General features: G+C 43.0%; 1 protein-coding gene across 1 annotated transcript in view; it reads right to left on the reverse strand.

Annotated features, from left to right (window-relative positions):
* LOC120056279 (calsyntenin-2-like) overlaps positions 1-22,214 on the reverse strand; it is a 183,892-nt gene that overhangs the window by 61,736 nt on the left and 99,942 nt on the right. Inside the window, exons 5-8 of the mRNA XM_039004526.1 lie at positions 14,230-14,379; positions 10,511-10,696; positions 8,612-8,869; positions 7,048-7,169 (exon numbers count right to left, since the gene is read on the reverse strand). Coding sequence (XP_038860454.1) covers positions 7,048-7,169; positions 8,612-8,869; positions 10,511-10,696; positions 14,230-14,379 — 716 coding nt within the window. The remainder of the gene's footprint in view (positions 1-7,047; positions 7,170-8,611; positions 8,870-10,510; positions 10,697-14,229; positions 14,380-22,214) is intronic.

Genomic DNA, 22,214 nt, shown 5'->3' on the forward strand with positions numbered 1-22,214 from the left:
AGTAGACAAGTAAATTATCCTACCTTAGGTTCCTCAGCAACAAAGCACGGCCAAATAATTGTTTATTATTCATTTACAGTATATTCATTTTGAAGAAAATTACACCTAGTTTTCTATATCAAAGACTCTGTTAGTTATCTGTCATATTGACATTTTCACACAGATAGGCTGTGTTGTACTGAAATAATGGCTTTCACAGTAATTTAGTTCAATGACTTTCTGAAACATAAACGCAGAAGAAAGACTAGGTGAGCCATTACTCTGGATAGAATATCCAGTGTGTGTGTGTGTGTGTGTGTGTGTGTGTGTGTGTGTGTGTGTGTGTGTGTGTGTGTGTGTGTGTGTGTGTGTGTGTGTGGTATCTCCTATCCTCTTATCTCCTGCTGTGGGGAGAGGAGTGGAGGTAGTGGGACGCAGGTAATCAGGATGACGAGATATGAAGAGCCACTGCAATGACCTCTTACTGCAGCAGTAATCATAGTCCATCACCTGGAGAAAAACACCCCGAACCAAGCCCCATCGGACACACACACACACACACACACACAGAGAGCGAGAGAGCTAACAACTGCAGGAGATAAGAGGCGGTATTATAACACAGTACATACAAACAATGAGAGATGGCTCTCAAAGAAAAGCTAGTGGTCTACTGCTGTTTGTCTACCTGAGAAAAAACTCAGTGAGACAGACATGACTGGAATAGTCATTTAGCAACACAACACTGCCCAAGCAGCAAAATAATAGCTGCTCACTTTCAAATCTTAAGTTAAATTAGCAAGAAAGCAGCATTGTCTAATGGGTAACATATTGACTGTTTAACAAAAATACAAATTTCTTCCCCTAGCCCTGTACCATAATAAAAGGCATATAGTCTAAGAAGAGCCAACGTTATGGGTGGGCCTTAGAGGGCCTGGCCCGCCCTACTTGTACCTCCTTGCCTGTCCCCAAAAAAATAAAAAATGGATCATTATAATAAATATAACTATTTCAATAAATACAAATGTTTGGGGTAATTTTACACAATTCTTCTCCCAAATTTGTAGTTGCAATCTTGTCTCATCGCTGCAACTCCGCAACGGGCTCGCGAAGGTCGAGACATGCGTCCTCTGAAATATGACCCGCCAGGCCGCGCTGCTTCATAACATAATGCTGGCTTAACTCAGAAGCCAGCCACACCATTGTGTCGGAGGAAACACCGTTCGACTAACAACCGAAGGCAGCTTGCAGGCGTCCAGACCGCCACAAGGAGTCTCTAGAACACGATGACCTGGCCAAACCCTCCCCTAAGCCAGAGAACTCTGGGTAATTTATGCACCGCCCTATGGGACTCCTGGTTATGGGATCGAACCCCAGGCTGTAGTGGTGCCTCAGCACGGCGATGCAGTTCTTTAGACCATTGTGCCACTCGGGAGGCCTATTGATAATTTATTTAACCGAGACGCGCGCCGACAGAAAGACCCATCATTGTCAGATAAAGCATCCGAGCAAACAAAACATCACTGTCTCAGTACGTGTAGCCAATGTAGCTCATGCTGTCTGGACTAAAAGAGTATGACATTCTCTTTTTTTGCCAGACCGCATCAGATACGTGGGGCTACATATTGTATGACAGAAGGGCGCTGTTTCGGTCGACCGGATGCTATTTTCGACTAACGTGCGAAGATAACCTACTTTTTGAAGTGATTTGTTTTGCAATCAGATGAAAACATCATGACTGGTTGTGTTCATGTCACATTAAAAGGTAGTCTAATACATGCTCAAAGTTGTTACTATAAATCCCACAATAGAACCCCTAAAGCAGTCATTTGGACTACTCATGAATGAAAAACATTTATTACCCTGCCATTTTTAAAGTCAAGCACCCCTCCGTCCTTGACTTTTCCTAAATAAGTGTATAATGCACACTGGCGTTGTTAGAATCTTAATATCACATACAGAACTGGTAGTCAAATCAAATCAAATTGTATTGGTCACATACACGTATTTAGCAGATGTTATTGTGGGTGTAGAGAAATGCTTATGTTTCTAGCTCTGACAGTGCAGCAATATCTAACAAATAATATCTATCAATTTCACAACATATACCCAATACACACAAATCTAAGAAAAATTATGGAATTAAAAATATATAAATATATGGACAAGCAATGTCAGAGCGGCATAAACTAAGATACAGTAGAAATGTACATAGGCAGCAGCCTCTAATGTGCTAGTGATGGCTATTTAACAATCTGATTGCCTTGAGATAAAAGCTGTTTTTCAGTCTCTCGGTCCCAGCTTTGATCCACCTTTACTGACCTCATCTTCTGGATGATAGCGGGGTGAACAGGCAGTGGCGCCGAAGAACATGGCTGACGTTTTACATTCTCCCAACCAATTGTGCTATTTTGTTAGTATTTTTGCTTTTTGTGTAACTTTTTTAAAAACTTATTTTGTACATAATGTTGCTGCTACCGTCTCTTATGACCGAAAATAACTTCTGGACATCAGAACAGCGATTACTCACCGCGGACTGGAAGAAACTACTGCTTTCACTGGAACAGGCACAGATCCCTGTGATTTGCTTGAAGAAAAGACGCAGGAAAAGAGGACGCAGATTGGGCTGCCTTCTGAGAATCCGTAGGCGAGCAAGTAAACTCCCACTGCGATCTGTTCTTCTTGCTAACGTACAATCTTTGGAAAATAAAATTGATGACCTACGATTAAGATTATCCTACTAACGGGACATTAAAAACTGTAATATCTTATATTTCACCGAGACGTGGCTGAACGATGATACAGATAATATAGAGCTGGCGGGATTTTCCATGCACCGGCAGGACAGAGAAGCTACGTCTGGTAAGACGAGGGGTGAGGTTGTGTGTCTAATTGTCAATAAGCTGGTGAGCAATGTCTAATATTAAATAATTCTCAAGGTATTGTTTGAATGAGGTAGAGTACCTTTAGATAAGCTGTAGACCCCACTATCTACCAAGAGAGTTTTCATCAATATTTTTCGTAGCTGTCTATTTACCACCACAGAACAAAGCTGGCACTAAGACCGCTCTCAACCAACTCTATAAGGCCATAAGCAAAGAAGAAAATGCTCACCAAGAAAAGGCGCTCCTAGTGGCCAGGGACTTTAATGCAGGCAAACTTAAATCAGTTTTACCAAATTTTTACCAGCATGTCACATGTGCAACCAGAGGGAAAAAAATCCTAGACCACCTTTACTCCACACACAGAGATGCATACAAAGCTCTCCTCCGCACTCCATTTGGCAAATCTGGCCATAATTATATCCTCCTGATTCCTGCTTACAAGCAAAAACGAAAGCAGGAAGTACCAGTGATTCGCTCAATACGGAAGTGGTCAGATGACGTGGATGTTACACTACAGGACTGTTTTGCTAGCACAGACTGGAATATGTCCCGGGATTCATCCAATGGCATTGAGGAGTACACCACCTCAGTCATCTGCTTCATCAATAAGTGCATCGATGACGTCGTCCCCACAGCGACCGTACGTACATATCCCAACCAGAAGCCATGGATTACAGGCAACATCCACATCGAGCTAAAGGCCCGAGCTGCCTCTTTCAAGGAGCGGGATACTAATCCGAACACTAATAAGAAATCCCGTTATGCCCTCAGACTAACCATCAGGCCTACCCAAGCAAAGCGGCAATACAGGATTAAGATTGAATCCTACTACACCGGCTCTGAAGCTCGTCGGATGTGGCAGGGCTTAAAAACTATTACGGACTACAAAGGGAAACCCAGAAGCGAGCTGCCCAGTGACACGAGCCTACCAGATGAGCTAAATGCCTTTTATGCTCGCTTCGAGGCAAGCAACACTGAAGCATACACGAGAGCACCAGCTGTTCTGGATGACTGTGTGATAATCCTCTCGGTAGCTGATGTGAACAAAACCTTTAAACAGGTCAACATTCACTAAGCCGCAGAGCCAGACGGATTACCAGGACGTGTACTCAAAGCATGCGCGGACAAACTGTCAAGTGACTTTACGGACATTTTCAACCTCTCCCTGACCGAGTCTGTAATACCTACATGTTTCAAGCAGACCATCATAGTCCCTGTGGCCAAGGAAGCGAAGGTAACCTGCCTAAATGATTACCGCCCCGTAGCACTCACATCGGTAGCCATGAAGTGCTTTGAAAGGCTGGTCATGGCTCACATCAACAGCATCCTCCCGGACACCCTAGACCCACTCCAATTCGCATACCGCCCCAACAGATCCACAGATGATGCAATCTCAATCGCACTCCACACTGCCCTTTCACACCTGGACTAAAGGAACACCTATGTGAAAATGCTGTTCATTGACTACAGCTCAGCGTTTAACACAACAGTGCCATCAAAGCTCATCAATAAGCTAAGGATCCTGGGACTAAACACCTCACTCTGGAACTGGATCCTGGACTTCCTGACGGAACGCCCCCAGGTGGTAAGAATAGGCAACAACACATCTGCCACGCTGATCCTTAATACGGGCGCTCCTCAGGGGTGTGTTCTTAGTCCCATCCTGTACTCCCTGTTTACCCATGACTGCGTGGCCAAACACGACTCCAACACCATCATTAAGTTTGATGACCACACAACAGTGGTAGGCCTGATCACCAACAACGATGGTAGGCCTATAGGGAGGAGGTCAGACAACTGGCAGTGTGGTGCCAGGACAACAACCTCTCCCTCAATGTGAGCAAGACAAAGGAGATGATTTTGGACTACTGGAAAAGGCGGGCTGAACAGACCCCCATTAACATCAACGGGGCTGTAGTTGAGCAGGTCGAGAGTTACAAGTTCCTTGGTGTCCACATCACCAACGAACTATCATAATCCAAACATACCAAGACAGTCATGAAGAGGGAAAGACAAAACCTTTTCCCCCTCAGGAGACTGAAAAGATTTGGCATTGGTCCCCAGATCCTCAAAAGGTTCTACAGCTGCACCATCGAGACCATCCTGACCGGTTGCATCACCACCTGGTATGGCAACTGCTCGGCATCTGACAGTAAGGCGCTACAGAGGGTAGTGCGTATGGCCCAGTACATTACTGGAGCCAAACTTCCTGCCATCCAGGACCTATATAATAGGCGGTGTCAGAGGAAAAGCCCATAAAATTGAGGAAAGCCCATCTCAATTGTGCATCTGTAAAAGTTTGTGAGGGTTGTAGGTGCCAAGCCAAATTTCTTCCGCATCATGAAGTTGAAGAAGCATTGTTGTGCTTTCATCATCACATTGTCTGTGTGGGTGGACCATTTCAGTTTGTCACTGACCTTCACCACCTGGGGGCGGCCCGTCAGGACGCCAATGACCCAGGTGCACAGGGTGGAGTTCAGACCCAGGGCCTCAAGCTTAATGATGAGCTTGGAGGGTACTATGGTGTTGAATGCTGAGCTATAGTCAATCAACAGCATTCTTACATAGGTATTCCTCTTGTCCAGATGGGATAGGGCAGTATGCAGTGCGATGGCGATTGCATCGTCTGTCGATCTATTGGGGCGGTAAGCAAATTGAAGTGGGTCTAGGGTGACAGGTAAGGTGGAGGTGATATGATCCTTGACTAGTCTCTCAAAGCACTTCATGATGATAGAAGTGAGTGCTACGGGGTCATTTAGTTCAGTTACCTTTGCTTTCTTGGGTATAGGAACAATGGTGGTCATCTTGATGCATGTGGGGACAGCAGACTGGGATAGGGAGAGATTGAACATGTCCGTAAACATACCAGCCAGCTGGTCTGCGCATGCTCTGAGGACGCGGCTAGGGATGTCATCTGGGCCGGCAGGTCGGGCCGCGTCGGTTGCACTGTGTTATCCTCAAAGCGGGCGAAGAAGGTGTTTAGCTTGTTTAGCTTATAGGAGGGCAGGTCATTTTTTTATATGGTTTTCCCCATTGCCCTTCCTTCTCTCGACAGCAGGGCCTGCTCCCCTCCTCCCGATAGTTGACGATAGATGCCGTGCCCAGTTCATAAACACCCTGATAATTGCCTCGAAAGTGAACCTAAACTATACCGAAACTAATTTCACACATACAATAACAGATTAAATACAGTATGATGAGGGAGAATGGATGAGTTGATGAGCAAGGGGAAACGAATGATGCATAATTATGTAATCACCAATTGCGAATCAAGAACAGGGCGGGCCATTCTATTGCATTGATTGATTCTAATTCTAATGTCAAAATATGATGTACTCTGTTATCAGTCTACTCTGGCCTACTTGTAGTACACAGTGAGAGCGTGCGTCATTTACAATGGCAAGAAGACCAAGACGAATGGATGCTGCTTTCGTGTTGCTACAAAATCTGAATGAAAACGACTCAGATGGTGGGGAAGAAATTGAATCATGATGACATCGCCGATGAGTATTCTTCTGATTCTGAGCCTCAACCTGATCCTACACCTCCGAGGCCTAAGTGCAAAAAAGACAGAACTGTGAGCAGTGAGCAGGTGCCCACGCCACCACCAAATGAAACGGTGAGACAGTAGAGAGGACGGCACCGTTTGGAATAGAACAAGCTGGTGAGAATTCCACGGGCTATTATCTGCACAAAATGTCCTCACTGAGAGAGTAGGCCCTACATCTCAAGCAAGAAACAAAATAGGCAACGCACTCAACAGCTTTCGTTGTTTAAGCTATGTGACATGGACATGCTCCAACTGATAATGGACTTTTTGTCTGCTGGCATATCAACACTTCTATTCATTATGCCATTATTTCTTTTGCAATGATTTTCACTATTATCAAGCACACATGTTGTCACCATTTGACCATACATCTTGCTGACCGTGCGTCTTGATGGTTCCAACACCAATGCTTTCTGTTTCATAGTAACAATATATATAAACTAATTAAAGTGTTCAATATATCCACATAGGAGGTCCAGTGGAAAAAACCTGCCCCCTATGAAAATCAAATACCCCTCCAACCGGTTCGTTCTGGCGCCGGCCCTAATTCTAAGTAGTATGCTAGTATAGACAATGGAACAGTAGAGGTTCTCCTGTTCTCCTGGGTCAAAAGTCAGAGGTTATAGGTCAGCTCACCTGCTCCAGTTTCCAGTGGAACTCTGCAGGGCGGAAGGTGTCAACCTGGGTGAAGTCTCTCCTGAGCAGGAAAACCAGACGGCAGTTGTGGACGTACAGGGAGTAGTGGTGCCGGTTCATCTCTGTAGAAGGATATGGGTATGTTACAGAAAACTGCCAATTACAGGCTTATAACATTCATAAACGTTTGAGTTATGTTAACTTCCTTTTCTAGCCAGAACAGAATAGAGATATCCTCTATTCTCATTCACAGAAAAACATAGACATTCTAGACGGTACACTGCATAAAATAAAATAAATATTTCACGATATTATATAGATATTATACCTTATCCAACCAAAAAAGCTATTTTCCACAGTTAAGAGGGAAAATAAATGGTGTTATACAAATGCTCTGCGAAAGTGGTATCTGAAATTATATCTGTCATTATGGACAAAGGAGCTTATTGGTGCAAAATGTCCTGTAAATGCTATTGACGTGTGTCACTTTGAATTAAACCCTGCCACTTCACGAGGCAGCTCAATAAATGTCACATGCTCCGTGTGCCATTGTGACATTGTGAAAGGCCCTGTGGGACGCTAATGAGGTGTATGACTTCACAGCTTTTCTCTCATGGTGGCACTTTTCATCATAACCCCCCCCCCCCCTCTGTGCTTTTCCTTGGAGCCGCTGGGGTTACACACAGGGCTGTTTTGGCCGTGCATATTGATGGACTCTCCTTTTCGCTCCGTGTGAGCGGAGTGCTCGATGGAATCAATAAGAGCCTGTCAGGCCGCCTGTCTCCAGTCACACCTTCACAGCTCCACTTAGTCTGACTCTGAAACTAGAAGTGGTCGACAGATGGCAAAACAACCTCTGCATTTACGCGACTACGCCACCTCCACTCCAGATTGGGCACAAAAATGTTCCTATGTTCCACGTTGGGCGCCAACTATCTTCACATTGGAAGCTCCTTTCTTACACCTTACATTGAACAATAAATAGTAGCTGGAATGGTGGCTATTGCTTTGATTCTCTCTTAAAATCTTGTGACAGAAGATAAATAGCCTCAATTTGGGCAATAGTTCCACCACCTCACCACCATAAAATCATGCTTTGATTAACTGTCACACCCTGACCTTAGTTATCTATGTTTTCTTTATTATTTTGGTTAGGTCAGGGTGTGACGAGGGTGGGTATGCTTGTTTTGTATTGTCTAGGGTTTTTGTATGTCTCGGGGTGTTTGTAAGTCTAGGCATATGTAGGTTTATGGTGGCCTGAATTGGTTCCCAATCAGAGGCAGCTGTTTATCGTTGTCTCTGATTGGGGATCATATTTAGGTTGTCATTTTCCCTTGGGTATTTGTGGGTTCTTGTCTATGTGTAGTTGTCTGTCAGCACTCATTTTGTATAGCTTCACGGTTCGTTTTGTTATTTTGTTAGTTTTGTTCAGTGTTCTTTCTAGTAATAAAGAAGAATGTACGCATACTACGCTGCGCCTTGGTCTCCTCCTTTTGACGGCCGTGACATTAACAATGAACTAGGATGGATCAAATCCCACAAATGAACCCCTTCCTGGTCTCACCGGTCTTGTCAGAGTTGCAGAGCAAGGTCTCCTTCTCAGCTCTCAGACCGGGGCTGGGCCCATGCTTCATCCACGTGGCGATGGTGAAATGGTCAGTCAGGTTCTGTGGAACCACCCGCTCCGGCACGTTGGAGGCCTGCCGCCCGTCGAAGCGGAAGATGAGGTCGCTATCCCGCCCACTGTCTGTCAGCAGCGAGACCGTCCAATTGGTGGAAGCGCTGGGGGCGGGGAGGAGGTCCGTGCTGCCGGACGCCGCACCTGGAGGACCAATTAAAGATGAGAACAGTCAGTGGGTGACATTTTGACACACGAAAAGTGGCACAAAGGTTAAAAGGAGACTGATACTTGTAACGTTTGAGTTGGACGTTATCTAAAAACCTCTAATCCCACGATGTTCATGCAGGGTGTCGTCATGGGGATAATTATGTGGGCGTAGAATGTAACAGTACGGGAGATAAGATGCTGAACTGTTGCAGAACAGTCTTCGTTGGGAAAGGTATTTGACATCTGTCTATTCTCACCACAGCATCACCTTCTCCATGTCACACAAGAGTTGACAGTATGAATCTAATGAGCGATGAATGACCCTGTATGTTTCTGTCCCCGAAATCCACATCCCGGCCACCCCTTTGAAGAAACAGGCCAGCTCTTTAAAACTATGCAACATTCAAGCTCGTCAATCGATAGGGACGCATAAATCCACGCCCAGACCTCTTTAAACTGTGTCAGGACTTTCACTGTGATCAGGAGGAGAGAGAAGTTGATGAGATTCAGTCTCGTACTCTCACTCTGCACAGTTTTCAGAAGGCCTTGTCAAATCCGTGACCCCTGCCTTCTATTCATATTATTTCTGTATTGACCAGCCCACGTCTGACCATGAAAGCTATGAATACATCACACTTCCAACCAATCTCTGCTTAGGAAATAAAGTAAGTCCTGATTTTTTTACCTTTTTTTTGTTGGGATGTTGTTGACCAAATTCAATTATCTTTAAAGTGGCTCTAAAAAAAAATATGGTGGCCCTCTTGAGCAATCTCTGTGCGTTCTCTATTTATGTGTACCGATATTTGTACTCTCACAGAAATCAATGTTGCTATTACAATTTGTTTTATTGCATATTAGATAACGATTATGGAGCTTTGGAAAAGCTCCTGGCTTGCAAACTTTGCATACTAAAGAAGTAGGGAAAGACTTCTGCATCCAAATGAGCATATCAAGTATGCATGTGTAGCCATTGCTCAACCACATAAAGACTTAGGCTCGAGTCGAACAATAAACTGTTATTGCTGCATATACATTTTTTAAACCAACCATATCACACTTCAGTATTTCACAACAGGAAAATAAATCCAAGAAAGAAATATATAGAAAATCGGAGACAGTTCACATTTTCAACTCTTCACAATGAAAATGTTCACTTGAGCAGATTTCTCCCCAGAATTATTAATAACAATGATTCATCAGGTTGATCAAATATAGACATTTAATTTAGCATATGCTCTTAAAGAGCAGGACTTTCACTGTGATCGTGAGGAGAGAGAAGTTAGGGTTAAGTGCCTTGCTTAAGTGCCTTGCTTAGTCAGCACAGGGATTCAAACCAGCGACCTTTCAGTTACTGGCTCAACGCTCTTAACCGCTAGGCTACCTGCCACCTACCTGTAGATTTACAAATTACAATGAAATGACTCAACGTGACAAAACATTAGAAATTAGAGTAGTTACAGTAATTGGAAACCATTAATGAGTTGAGTAAAATAGAAACAACACACCCAATTGTCTCTATGAATTCACTAGTCATAAGTGTAATTAACGCATTACACAATGTGCAACTGCACACAGGATGAAATATTATTAGAACATTTGATGATTTTATCTTCTCTCTTTCCCTTTGTGGCTTACCACAGAGTTTCTGTAGGGACTTCTCAGAGTAGGTCTCTCGGTCGCAACCCTTCCCAATGTGGCTGGTCTGCAGCTCCACCATGGCTCTCACCGCCGACAGCGGGCCGTCACAAGTCTCCAGGTGCATCTTGGGAAACAGTTGCTTGCTTCCTGTTCCGGGCTCATAGTCCATTCGTTTGTTCCAGCCTGGGAGAACAAGAGAAGTATATTGTTTATTATTCCCAATAGAAAATGTATTTTTCCTAATGCTTAGTAATTCAGATGCCAAAACTGGCTCGATAGGGCATATCTGTACTGAACTATTGTATCACTATTGTGCTACTGTAGACACAAACATTTCTAAATAGAACATTTAATTACTTCTGAAACAGTACTAAGAAATAAAAATAATCACCTAGAAACGATAAATGGATCCAGCCACTGGCCAGGTTGTATTATTCACCATTTGCATGTTTGGTATTCACTTTGGGTGAAGGTCAGACCCTTAGCCTGTTTTCAGCTCAGCATATTTTATCCTACAGTATCTTTCACTAGCTCTACTATAGCCAGGCTAGCTCCAGCACAGAGCCAATGCTACAGAGGAAAACGGTTCCACTGAATACCAGAGCAAGCCTCTGAATTGAAGGCATCACGGAGCACTCCTCACTAAAGCTAAACAGGTGACAGATGACTTCACACACCAAGAAGCTTAAGGAGAAGTGAGGTTCTGACACAGGAGGCTACGCTATGCTAACTGCTAACCCACTGTGCTTGCTAATCCATGTCACACAATTGAGTGTTGGCAACACGTATGAACGGGGTCTGCTTTCATGGTCTTCCATATCAAATCAATAAACCTTATCTGACACAAAAAGAAAGGCTGACCATTCTGAGTTTAAATGAAATCAGGTGTTAGGCTACTCAGTGGAATGTTTCTCCTGTAGCTAATGCTATAATGCTACAATGATCAACTTTGCTATCAATGCTAATGAACATGCTAGCACGTCACCACAAAGGGATTAATTTGACATGAATCACTGCCCAATTATGTCACAAACAATATTGTGTTTACAGGTATCTCTACAACAATATTATTGAGTGGCAGAACAAGATCAGCTAACTCCAGGTAAACTATTTTAAATCAGAGAGTGTCTGTATCAAAAGGATGCATAGACCAGGTAGGGAGCCCCCAGACCTTTTCACACAGCAATATGAGAGTATAAGAACTGGGGGGAATAGAATACGAAAATAAGTGAAACAGTAGAATAAGAAGAGTGGGGAAGTAAAATGAAAAAATAAGACGCTTTAAGTGCTGAGGCAATCGTCAGAAGAAGTCTAGAGGGATGTTGATGGTTCTATACCAGACCAAAGTGATACGCCAGATTGCCAGGAAATGGCATGAAAATGCAAAAATGGGATGGGTGGCTAGAAGGATCTGCCACGATAGGTGGCATATGACCAGAGAGATGGGGAGAACGGAACAGAGAGGGCGAGAGAAAGGTAGATAAAGGATGAGAGGGATTGCGGAAAACGGAGAGCGCAAGAGGCGAATTAGAAGCTCAAGGATCCTGACAGCTCCAGTGCAGGAAGGCCTCACCTCCCCTCGGCTTCGTCTGTCATCTTTGTCACCCGTTTTACATTTCGATTACCCTCCATATGTATCTGTGGGCCACACCAGGCCTTCTTTATAGTCTAAGGGGCAGTTATAGCCATTTTATTGCTGTGTGTAGAGCGGAGAGTTGACAGCTGTCGAGTCTATTCCATCATATATTCAAGGCCAAACACTCAGAGAGAGAAATGACATGACCAGGGAGAGGCAGACAGAGAAATTATGTTGTTAGAAGGCTAGCACAGAAAAGGTACAGTATTTCACCTGTGATTTTAATTAAGAGTTATACTCATGTTGTATACTGAACAAAAATATAAACGCAACATGCAACAATTTCAAAGATTCTACCGAATAACAGTTCATAGAAGGAAATCAGTCGATTGAAACAAATAAATGAGGCCTTAATTTATGGATTTCACTGGGCAATGGGCACAGCCATGGATGGCCTGGGAGGGCATAGGCCCACCCATTTGGGAACCAGGCCCAATCAATCAGAATTCGTTTTTTCTTCACCCGCAGGTGAAGAAACCGGATGTGGAGGTCCTAGGCTGACGTAGTCTGCAGTTGTGAGGTCGGTTGGACGGATTGCCAAATTTTCTAAAATGACGTTTTATCTTGCATGCACGATTTCAAATAGAGCTATAATTTCAATAGACTTTCTATTCAATTACACAAGGCTTTTCTGTTCAATGACACAAATCATACTCCAACACATTTCATTATCCGGTTACAAGGTCAAATAAATGACTTGATGAAATATATAGCCATGTAAGTCATGGGCATAATATGTTAACGCCTTATTACATCTTGTATTTATGATTATATATGCCAAGATTAATGGCTACTAGCCTATGTGGGATTATGGCTGGAATTATTACACATTACGGCCCATTATGCAACATTTATGAGCTTCTTGTGAGTATAACGTGTTCATGTTTCTTATTGGTCTGAAGGGCACGACCAATGTCTCTCTTAAAACAAAAAGATTGTGGGATTGCCACACTTTTCTGTACAGTACTTTGCAGCTGTATGTACCATCTGTTGCCATGACTTTGAGGACTATTAGATATAGCTCTATTTGTTGGTGACATTTACAGTGAGTGTCTCATGGAGAGCTGCCCTTTAGTATCAAGCTACCCCCCACTACTGCGTGAGCCTTCATTCAGGTAATGGAAAAACTCTGGCCCCATTTCAAGCTACATTTCCAGCAAGAGGAATCACACACTGTCTTTAAATCTGAAATCCTTAATTGGTGTAACTGTCACGTCCGTTTGGGATATTACAACAACAAACTGCAAACAACTAACAGTTTTTATCCCCTCGGACATCAATGCATGCGTGACAGAACAACAGAATATGTACCGTTGAAAAAATGATTTTAACTACACTGCCTGACGCTCCTCAACCTTCGTTTCATCAACAATACCAAAACAATAACAAAGGCGCTGCGGAGAACCGTGGCAATGCGGACTCGATCTTTAAGGAAAGGAGGGATTTCTTGTAATTAGATGAAGGCGTCTTCCCAGCCTTTCTTCTCATGACGTGGCCTAATGACGTCTTTGACAGGGAAGCAGTGGGGGACCCTGTCCGCTTGTGAAGGCTTTAACTGTGTGACTGCTACAGTAGTACGAGACAAGATCCAGTCAAGTTCCACCGGCTTTCCTTAAACAATGTTTTCTTCCCTCTTGGGGCTTTATTCTAAAACGGGATATGCTGTATTCCCCTCTTCCCTTCTCCACAGGGGCCCTTGACCTGGATTGCTTGGGTAAACAGAATCGAGGAGGACTGTAAGATCCAGAGCAAGGAGTGTGATAGTGTAGTTATAAGCCCTCACAGGGAGGATGAGAGCTCCTCTTTCTCTTAGAACACTACTGGGTCATGGGTGCAGAGGGAGAAAAGAACAGTGCAAGGCGAAACGCAGAGACACTGATAGTGCTGCAAGCAAGTACCCTGAGTCATGCTGGTGGCCATTTTGTGAGGAGTAAATTGATTTCTGCTACAGTGTGGTAGCCTCTAACTTTGGGGAAGCCAAACTACTTATTGAATGATTAGCAACCTGTTAGTAACTTTTGCGATCTGCAACTTAGGTCTTTGCAGTGTGAACAGAGTCTTCCTCTGTGATGCCACTGACCTTGCCAGCCAGGTTTGCAGACGGGCTTGACATCGATGTGCACCGCCACACTCTCCGTCGCCCTCTTCTGGCCGCAGTCGAAGGCGGTCACCATGATCTTGTAGCGCAGCTGCTTGTCGTAGCTCAGACGCTCCGTGTTTCTGATGTTGCCTAATGAGGGAGAGGAGAAATGAAGGTTAAAAAAACCCATCACAAGCGTGAGGGATGCACTCAAGACAATTCAACTCACTGCTATCGTCTGTAAATAAATTTAGTTAATGTAATGTTCATCGATTTCAGTGAGTTCCTCTCCTATCCAAATGAATATCCTCATCACACTCTAACATCTAAGTGTGTTAGCCTTTGTTTTCCCACCTTCCCTAAACGAAGGCTATTTTGCTCAACTAGCTGGCAACCTCTACAGACAGTTTGGTTGTCTGAGAGTATGTCAGTGTCCGGATCATAGAGATAGAGCACTAGAGAGGAACTATGGTTCGAGGTCCTATGACATCAGCCTCTCTATAGTTGTATCTCTATGGTCCTGATGCTGATGCTGGTTGGCATTTATTCATGAATCTTGCCCTGGAGGCAGCTCTGCAGCTGTCAAGGAGAGGAGAGGAGGTCAGGAGCGGTGTGAGCCCTCAAACCTGGACAGCTCCACTCCCAGATGGACCCTATGAAGATGATGTACCCTCAAAAAGGAGGATATCTCAGTCTCTCACTTACTTCTGTGAATCTGGGTCGGAGAGTTAGTGGAGTGGTACGTTGTTAGTGCTGATTGTGGAGATTAATGCCATGCAGTGAAGCAAAAGGACGCCTTTATTCAGATGTAGTTCCATACAAGCAATCAGAGTGCTAAAGGTTTCGATGAAGACTGCAATGGCTGTGGTGGTTACACTGGTCTCTACGGGCTGAACCCTAACTTAAGATGAGCAGGCATAACTCATTATTTTGCGGAAATCTCCCATTGACAACAACGCATGATTAAGGCAAAAAAATTGAGTTGTGTGGATTCTACCCTAAATGACACCTTAGGGAGAGCTCAATCAATCAAATGTATTTATAAAACCCTTTTTACATCAGCAATCACAAAGTGCTTATACAGAAACCCATCCTAAAATGCTAAATAGCAAACAACGCAGATGTAGAAGCATGGTGGCTAGGAAAAACTCCCTAGGAAAACCTAGAGAGGAAACAGGCTCTGAGGGGTGGCATTGTTTGTCTTTGATTAAACGCGATACATTTACTGTAGCTGTGATACATCTCACACCATGATAGAACCTAACCCAGCTATGGTAAGTTACAAATGAGACATCACCAGTGACAGCTAGCAGGACTCAGTCCCCGAGTCCCCACTTACATGATGGAGCTCCAGTCCCAGCCTCATCTCCCATTGCAACACAATCTCACACTCAATTCGTGCAAATACAGTGCCTTGCAAAAGTATTCACCCCCCTTGGCGTTTTTCCTATTTTGTTGCATTACAACCTGTAATTTAAATGGATTTTTATTTGGATTTCATGTAATGGACATACACAAAATAGTCCAAATTACTTGTTTCAAAAAATTCAAAAAAATAAAAACGGAAAAGTGGTGGGTGCTTATGTATTCACCCCCTTTGCTATGAAGCCCCTAAATAAGATCTGGTGCAACCAATTACCTTCAGAAGTAACATAATTAGTTAAATAAAGTCCACCTGTGTGCAATCTAAGTGTCACATGGTCTGTCACATGATCTCAGTATATTTACACCTGTTCTGAAAGGCCTCAGAGTCTGCAACACCATTAAGCAAGGGGCACCACCAAGCAAGTGGCACTATGAAGACCAAGGAGCTCTCCAAACAGGTCAGGGACAAAGTTGTGGAGAAGAACAGATCAGGGTTGGGTTATAAAAAATATCAGAAACTTTGAACATCCCACGGAGCACCATTAAATCCATTATATATTTTTTTAAAGAATATGGCACCACAACAAACCTGCCAAGAGAGGGCCGCCCACCAAAACTCACGGAACAGGCAAGGAGGGCATTAATCAGAGAGGCAACAAAGAGACCAAAGATAACCCTGAAGGAGCTGAAAAGCTCGACAGCGGAGATTGGAGTATCTGTCCATAGAACCACTTTAAGCCGTACACTCCACAGAGTTGGGCTTTACGGATGAGTGGCCCGAAAAAAAGCCATTGCTTAACCTGTTTGGGCTGCAAGGGGCAGTATTGAGTAGCCAGATAAAAGGTGCCCATTTCAAACGGCCTCGTACTCAATTCTTGCTCGTACAATATGCATATTATTATTACTATTGGATAGAAAACACTCTCTAGTTTCTAAAACCGTTTGAATTATTTCTCTGAGTGAAACAGAACTCATTCTGCAGCACACTTCCTGACCAGGAAGTGGAAAGTCTGAAATCGAGGCTCTGTTCTTCTTCCTGCCTATAAATGGGCACGAGACCTATTAGTATACATGCACGTCATACACCTTCCCCTGGGTGTCAAGAGGCTGTGAGAGAAGAAATGAGGTGATTATCTTGGTCTGAGATGGAACACATCATCTTGGAATGACGTGTCCACCATTTTCGGTACTCTGAAGAGCGCGAGGTGGACAGTGGGATTGCCTTTTGTTTAGCTGCCGTTATAGGGGACTACTATCTCCGGCTTTGATTTTATTTGATACATGTCACCATATCATCGTAAAGTATGTTTTTTCAATATAGTTTCATCAGATTATTGAAAAATTTTCGGGAGTTTTGCCGTGTTCCGTTCTCTTCCGTTTGTTGACATGGAGAGCGTCGTGCCACTTGGCTAGTGTGCTTGCTAAATGAAGAGGGAAAGTTGCCGTTCTAAATCCAAACAACGATTGTTCTGGACAAAGGACACCTTGTCCAACATTCTGATGGAAGATCAGCAAAAGTAAGAAACATTTTATGATGCTATTTCATATATCTGTCGTAGATGTGAACTAGTCGTCGGCGCCCAAGTGTTTCTGGCTATTGTGGTAAGCTAATATAACGCTACATTTTGTTTTCGCTGTAAAACACTTAATAAATCGGAAATATTGGCTGGAATCACAAGATGCCTGTCTTTCATTTGCTGTACACTATGTATTTTTCAGAAATGTTTTATGATGAGTAATTAGGTATTTGACGTTGGTGTCTGTAATTATTATGGCTGCTTTCGGTGCAATTTCTGATTGTAGCTGCAATGTAAACTATGATTTATACCTGAAATATGCACATTTTTCTAACAAAACATATGCTATACAATAAATATGTTATCAGACTGTCATCTGATGAAGTTGTTTCTTGGTTAGTGGCTATTTATATCTTTATTTGGTCGAATTTGTGATAGCTACTGATGGAGTAAAAAACTGGTGGAGTAAAAAAAGTGGTGTCTTTTGCTAACGTGGTTAGCTAATAGATTTACATATTGTGTCTTCCCTGTAAAACATTTTAAAAATCGGACATGTTGGCTGGATTCACAAGATGTGTACCTTTCATATGCTGTATTGGACTTGTTAATGTGTGAAAGTTAAATATTTAAAAAAAATATCTTTTGAATTTCGCGCCCTGCACTTGAAGTGGCTGTTGTCATAAGTGTACCGACGCCGGGCTGCAGCCATAAGAAGTTAAAGAAAAAAATAAGCAAACACATTTGGTGTTCACCAAAAGGCATGTGGGAGACTCCCCAAACATATGGAAGAAGGTACTCTGGTCAGATGAGACTAAAATTGAGCTTTTTGGCCATCAAGGAAAACCCTGTGTCTGGTGCAAACCCAACAACTTCATCACCCCGAGAACACCATCCCCACAGTGAAGCATGGTGGTGGCAGCATCATGCTGTGGGGATGTTTTTCATCAGCAGGGACTGGGAAACTGGTCAGAATTGAAGGAATGATGGATGGCGCTAAATACTGAGAAATTCTTGAGGGAAACCTGTTTCAGTCTTCCGGAGATTTGAGACTGGGATGGAGGTTCACCTTCCAGCATTACAATGACCCTAAGCATACTGCCAAAGCAACACTCGAGTGGTTTAAGGGGAAACATTTAAATGTCTTGGAATGGCCTAGTCAAAGCCCAGACCTCAATCCAATTGAGAATCTGTGGTATGACTTAAAGATTGCTGTACACCAGCGGAACTCTTCCAACTTGAAGGTGCTGGAGCAGTTTTGCCTTGAAGAATGGGCAAAAATCCAAGTGGCTAGAAGTGCCAAGCTTACAGAGATATACCCCAAGAGGCTTGCAGATGTAATTGCTGCAAAAGGTGGCTCTACAAAGTATTGACTTTCGGGTGGGGGGTGAATAGTTATGCACGCTCAAGTTTTCAGTTTTTTTTGTCTTATTTCTTGTTTGTTTCACAATAAAAAATATTTAGCATCTTAAAAGTGGTAGGTATGTTGTGTAAATTAAATGATACCAACCCCCCCAAAATCTACTTTAATTCCAGTTTGTAAGGCAACAAAATAGGAAAAATGCCAAGGGGGGTGAATACTTTCGCAAGCTTCTGTATGTACAAAAAGTATCTCAGCAGATTTTGTGAATTTGTGTGTGTTTTGTGTGGCTTAATTAATGTGAAAACACACACATTTGTGCAATTCCATTCATAGGAAAATATATTTTTTGGGAGCAAACTTCAGAACAATCTTTTGAAAGTTATTAGAGCAATGCATGACGGGTAATGTTGTTCAACACTGCCTTTTTTATTTATAAAAAAAGAAAACACGTTAACAACCCAATATTGTTAATAAACCAGGTTGTCACCGAAATAATTATAATAAAATAGTAGCCTTATGTTTAAAAAAAATGTTTTATTAATTCCAAAACTGTTTTCTTTGCTTGTTTTCAATTAATCATTTGGGATACTGGTGCACTTGTAGTCAGAAAGGCCCTTTTGTCGTGTAGGCAAGAGTAGGCCAACACAATTTTCATAACGCATTTCATATTTACACAATTTTCTTCATAATGCATTTAATACAAGGCTTCACTTTTTCCAGAATACACACACACGCACACAAACACTTACACACATATACACACACTCACTTTGTTTGTACTCATGTTATAGCCAACTCTTGACTTTTTGTATGAATTATGTTTTTATAAAATATTTGTATCTAGTTGACATGTATTCATTATCTTTAACTGGTTAAATGTTTGTAGGTTGCATGTTTCAGTAATGATTAACATGGTTAAATAGTCATAAATCTCTGCTTGATTTAGCTTTTGGTATATTTGGCATTTTTATACATATTCTGTATTTCCAGTGAAGAATGCAAAATTTATCAACACACTACTGTAAATAAATGGACACTACCTGTTAAAAAAACGGAAATTGCTCTCTGTGAATAAATGGTGAGAAGCCATTCGGCTATGGGTTTCACAGCCCAATAATAATGATAGAAGTTATATCAGCTTAAAAAGGGTTTATTTACAACCTATGGGGTACAAGAGGTTGGGAACAGTGGCATAGGAAAGTCTGACATTAATTAAATACCCTAACCCTAAGCTATGTTCAATGTCAGCAGCAATTTCCAGTGAGAAATGCTCAGGGTTTCACAGCCCTATAACAATGATCCAAGTTACAGTACCAGTCAAAAGTTTGGACACACCTACTCATTCAAGGGTTTTTCTTTATTTTTACTATCTTCTACATTGTAGAATAATAGTGAAGACATCAAAACTAGGAAATAACACATATGGAATCATGTAGTAACCCAAAAAATGTTAAACAAATCAAAACATATTTTTTATTTGAGATTCTTCAAAGTAGCCACCCTTTGCCTCGATGACAGCTTTACACACTCTTGGCATTCTCTCAATCAGCTTCTCAATCAGCTCCAGCTGAGTTAGTCACCTGGAATGCATTTCAATTAACAGGTGTGCCTTGTTAAAAGTTAATTTGTGGAATTTCTTTCCTTCTTAAATGCGTTTGAGCCAATCAATTGTGTTATGACAAGGTAGGGTTGGTATACAGAAGATAGCTCTATTTGGTAAAAGACCAAGTCCATATTATGGCAAGAACACCTCAAATAAGCAAAGAGAAACGACAGTCCATCATTACTTTAAGACATGAAGGTCAGTCAACATGGAAAATGTCAAGAACTTTGAAAGTTTCATCAAGTGCAGTCGCAAAAACCATCAATCGCTATGATGAAGCTGGCTCTCTCGAGGACCGCCACAGGAAGGGAAGATCCAGAGTTACCTCTGCCGCAGAGGATAAATTCATTAGAGTTACCAGCCTTCAGAAACCAGCAACTAACTGCACCTCAGATTTCAGCCCAAAATAAATACTTCACAGAGTTACAGACACATCTCAACATCAACTGTTCAGAGGAGATTGCGTGAATCAGGCATTCATGGTCGAATTTCTGCAAAGAAACCACTAGAAGTACTCCAATAAGAAGAAGAGAGACTTGCTTGGGTCAAGAAACACGAGCAATGGACATTAAACCAGTGGAAATTTGAGATTTTTGGTTCCAACCGCCGTGCCTTTGTGAGACGCAAAGTAGGTGAAGGGATGATCTCCACATGTGTGGTTCTCACCGTGAAGCATGGAGGATGAGGTGTGATGGTGTGGGGGTGCTTTGCTGGTGACCACTGTCAGTGATTTACTTAGAATTCAAGGCACACTTCCCCAGCATGGCTACCAAAGCATTCTGCAGCGATCCCATCCCATCAGGTTTGCACTTTGTGGGACTATCATTTGTTTTTCAACAGGACAATGACCCAAACACAGGAAGTGTAAGGGCTATTTGACCATAAAGGAGAGTGATGGGGTGCTGCATCAGATTACCTGGTCTCCGCAATCACCTGACCTCAACCCAATGGAGACGTTCAGCTTTATGAACAAATCCTGCATTTTTGGTAACGGATGCTGATCTAGTTCCAGCCACAGATTGATAGTTACCTTGTTACATGATGTGGAAGATGGCAGACGGAAGGGAGGGTGGTGCGACAGGTGCCGCTTCTCCTACAGATGCTGTTATTTTATCTAAAACATCAGGTGTAAGCCGACCCCAGCTAATTAACTCATGCAAAGATTTAAAGCGCAATTATGCGTTTTATCTCCAGTGCATTGCCACGATTGTCAGTTATGTAGCTGCTCTACTGATAGTCTCAGTGCGTCCTTGCTGGGATGACACAATCAATCTACTGCCAGAGAATACCAACACCAAACACTTTGGTTCACCGTTCCACGGGAGCGGACAGTACACAGCATACCATAATGTTCTGAATAATGGCCAAGTCTACCTCGCTCCCTATTCCACTGAACCGCTTAGGCGTAATAAGCACAAGTCCAACATTTATCGGAAACTGTTAAACTACCTGTTCACTACCTTCCTGCTATCCGGGGATGTGCAACTCAACCCTGGGCCTAACATCACTGAGCCAGCAATACTCACAGGAGTGGAAAGCAGTGGATGGCCTCGTCCACTGATCGTCGCCACTGCGGAAGTGGTCGTGATCTGATTTGCCGAAGGGAGGGCGGGGGATGGCCTTGTAGGCATCCCGGAAGAGAGAATAGCAGTGGTCGAATGTTTTCCCAGCGCTAGTACTACAGTCAATGTGTTGGCAGAACTTTGGTAGCGTTTTCCTCAAATTTGCGTTGTTAAAATCCCCAGCTACAATAAATGCGGCCTCAGGATATGTGGTTTCCAGTTTGCATAAAGTCCAGTGTAGTTCCTTGAGGGCCGTCGTGGTATCGGCTTGAGGGGGAATATACACGGCTGTGACTATAACCGAAGAGAATTCTCTTGGGAGGTAATATGGTCAGCATTTGATTATGAGGTCGGGTGAACAAAAGAACTTGAGTTTCTGTACGCTATCACAATCAAACCATGGGTGGTTAATCATGAAACATACACCACGCCCTTCTTCTTCCCGGAGAGGTCTTTATTCCTGTCTGCGCAAATTACTGAGAACCCAGCTGGCTGTATGGACAGGGACAGTATATCTGGAGAGAGCCATGATTCCGTGAAACAGAGTATGTTACAGTCCCTGATGTCTCTCTGGAAGG

Source organism: Salvelinus namaycush, chromosome 11, assembly GCF_016432855.1.
Source record: "Salvelinus namaycush isolate Seneca chromosome 11, SaNama_1.0, whole genome shotgun sequence".
In the NCBI taxonomy this organism is placed as follows: Eukaryota; Metazoa; Chordata; class Actinopteri; order Salmoniformes; family Salmonidae; genus Salvelinus; species Salvelinus namaycush.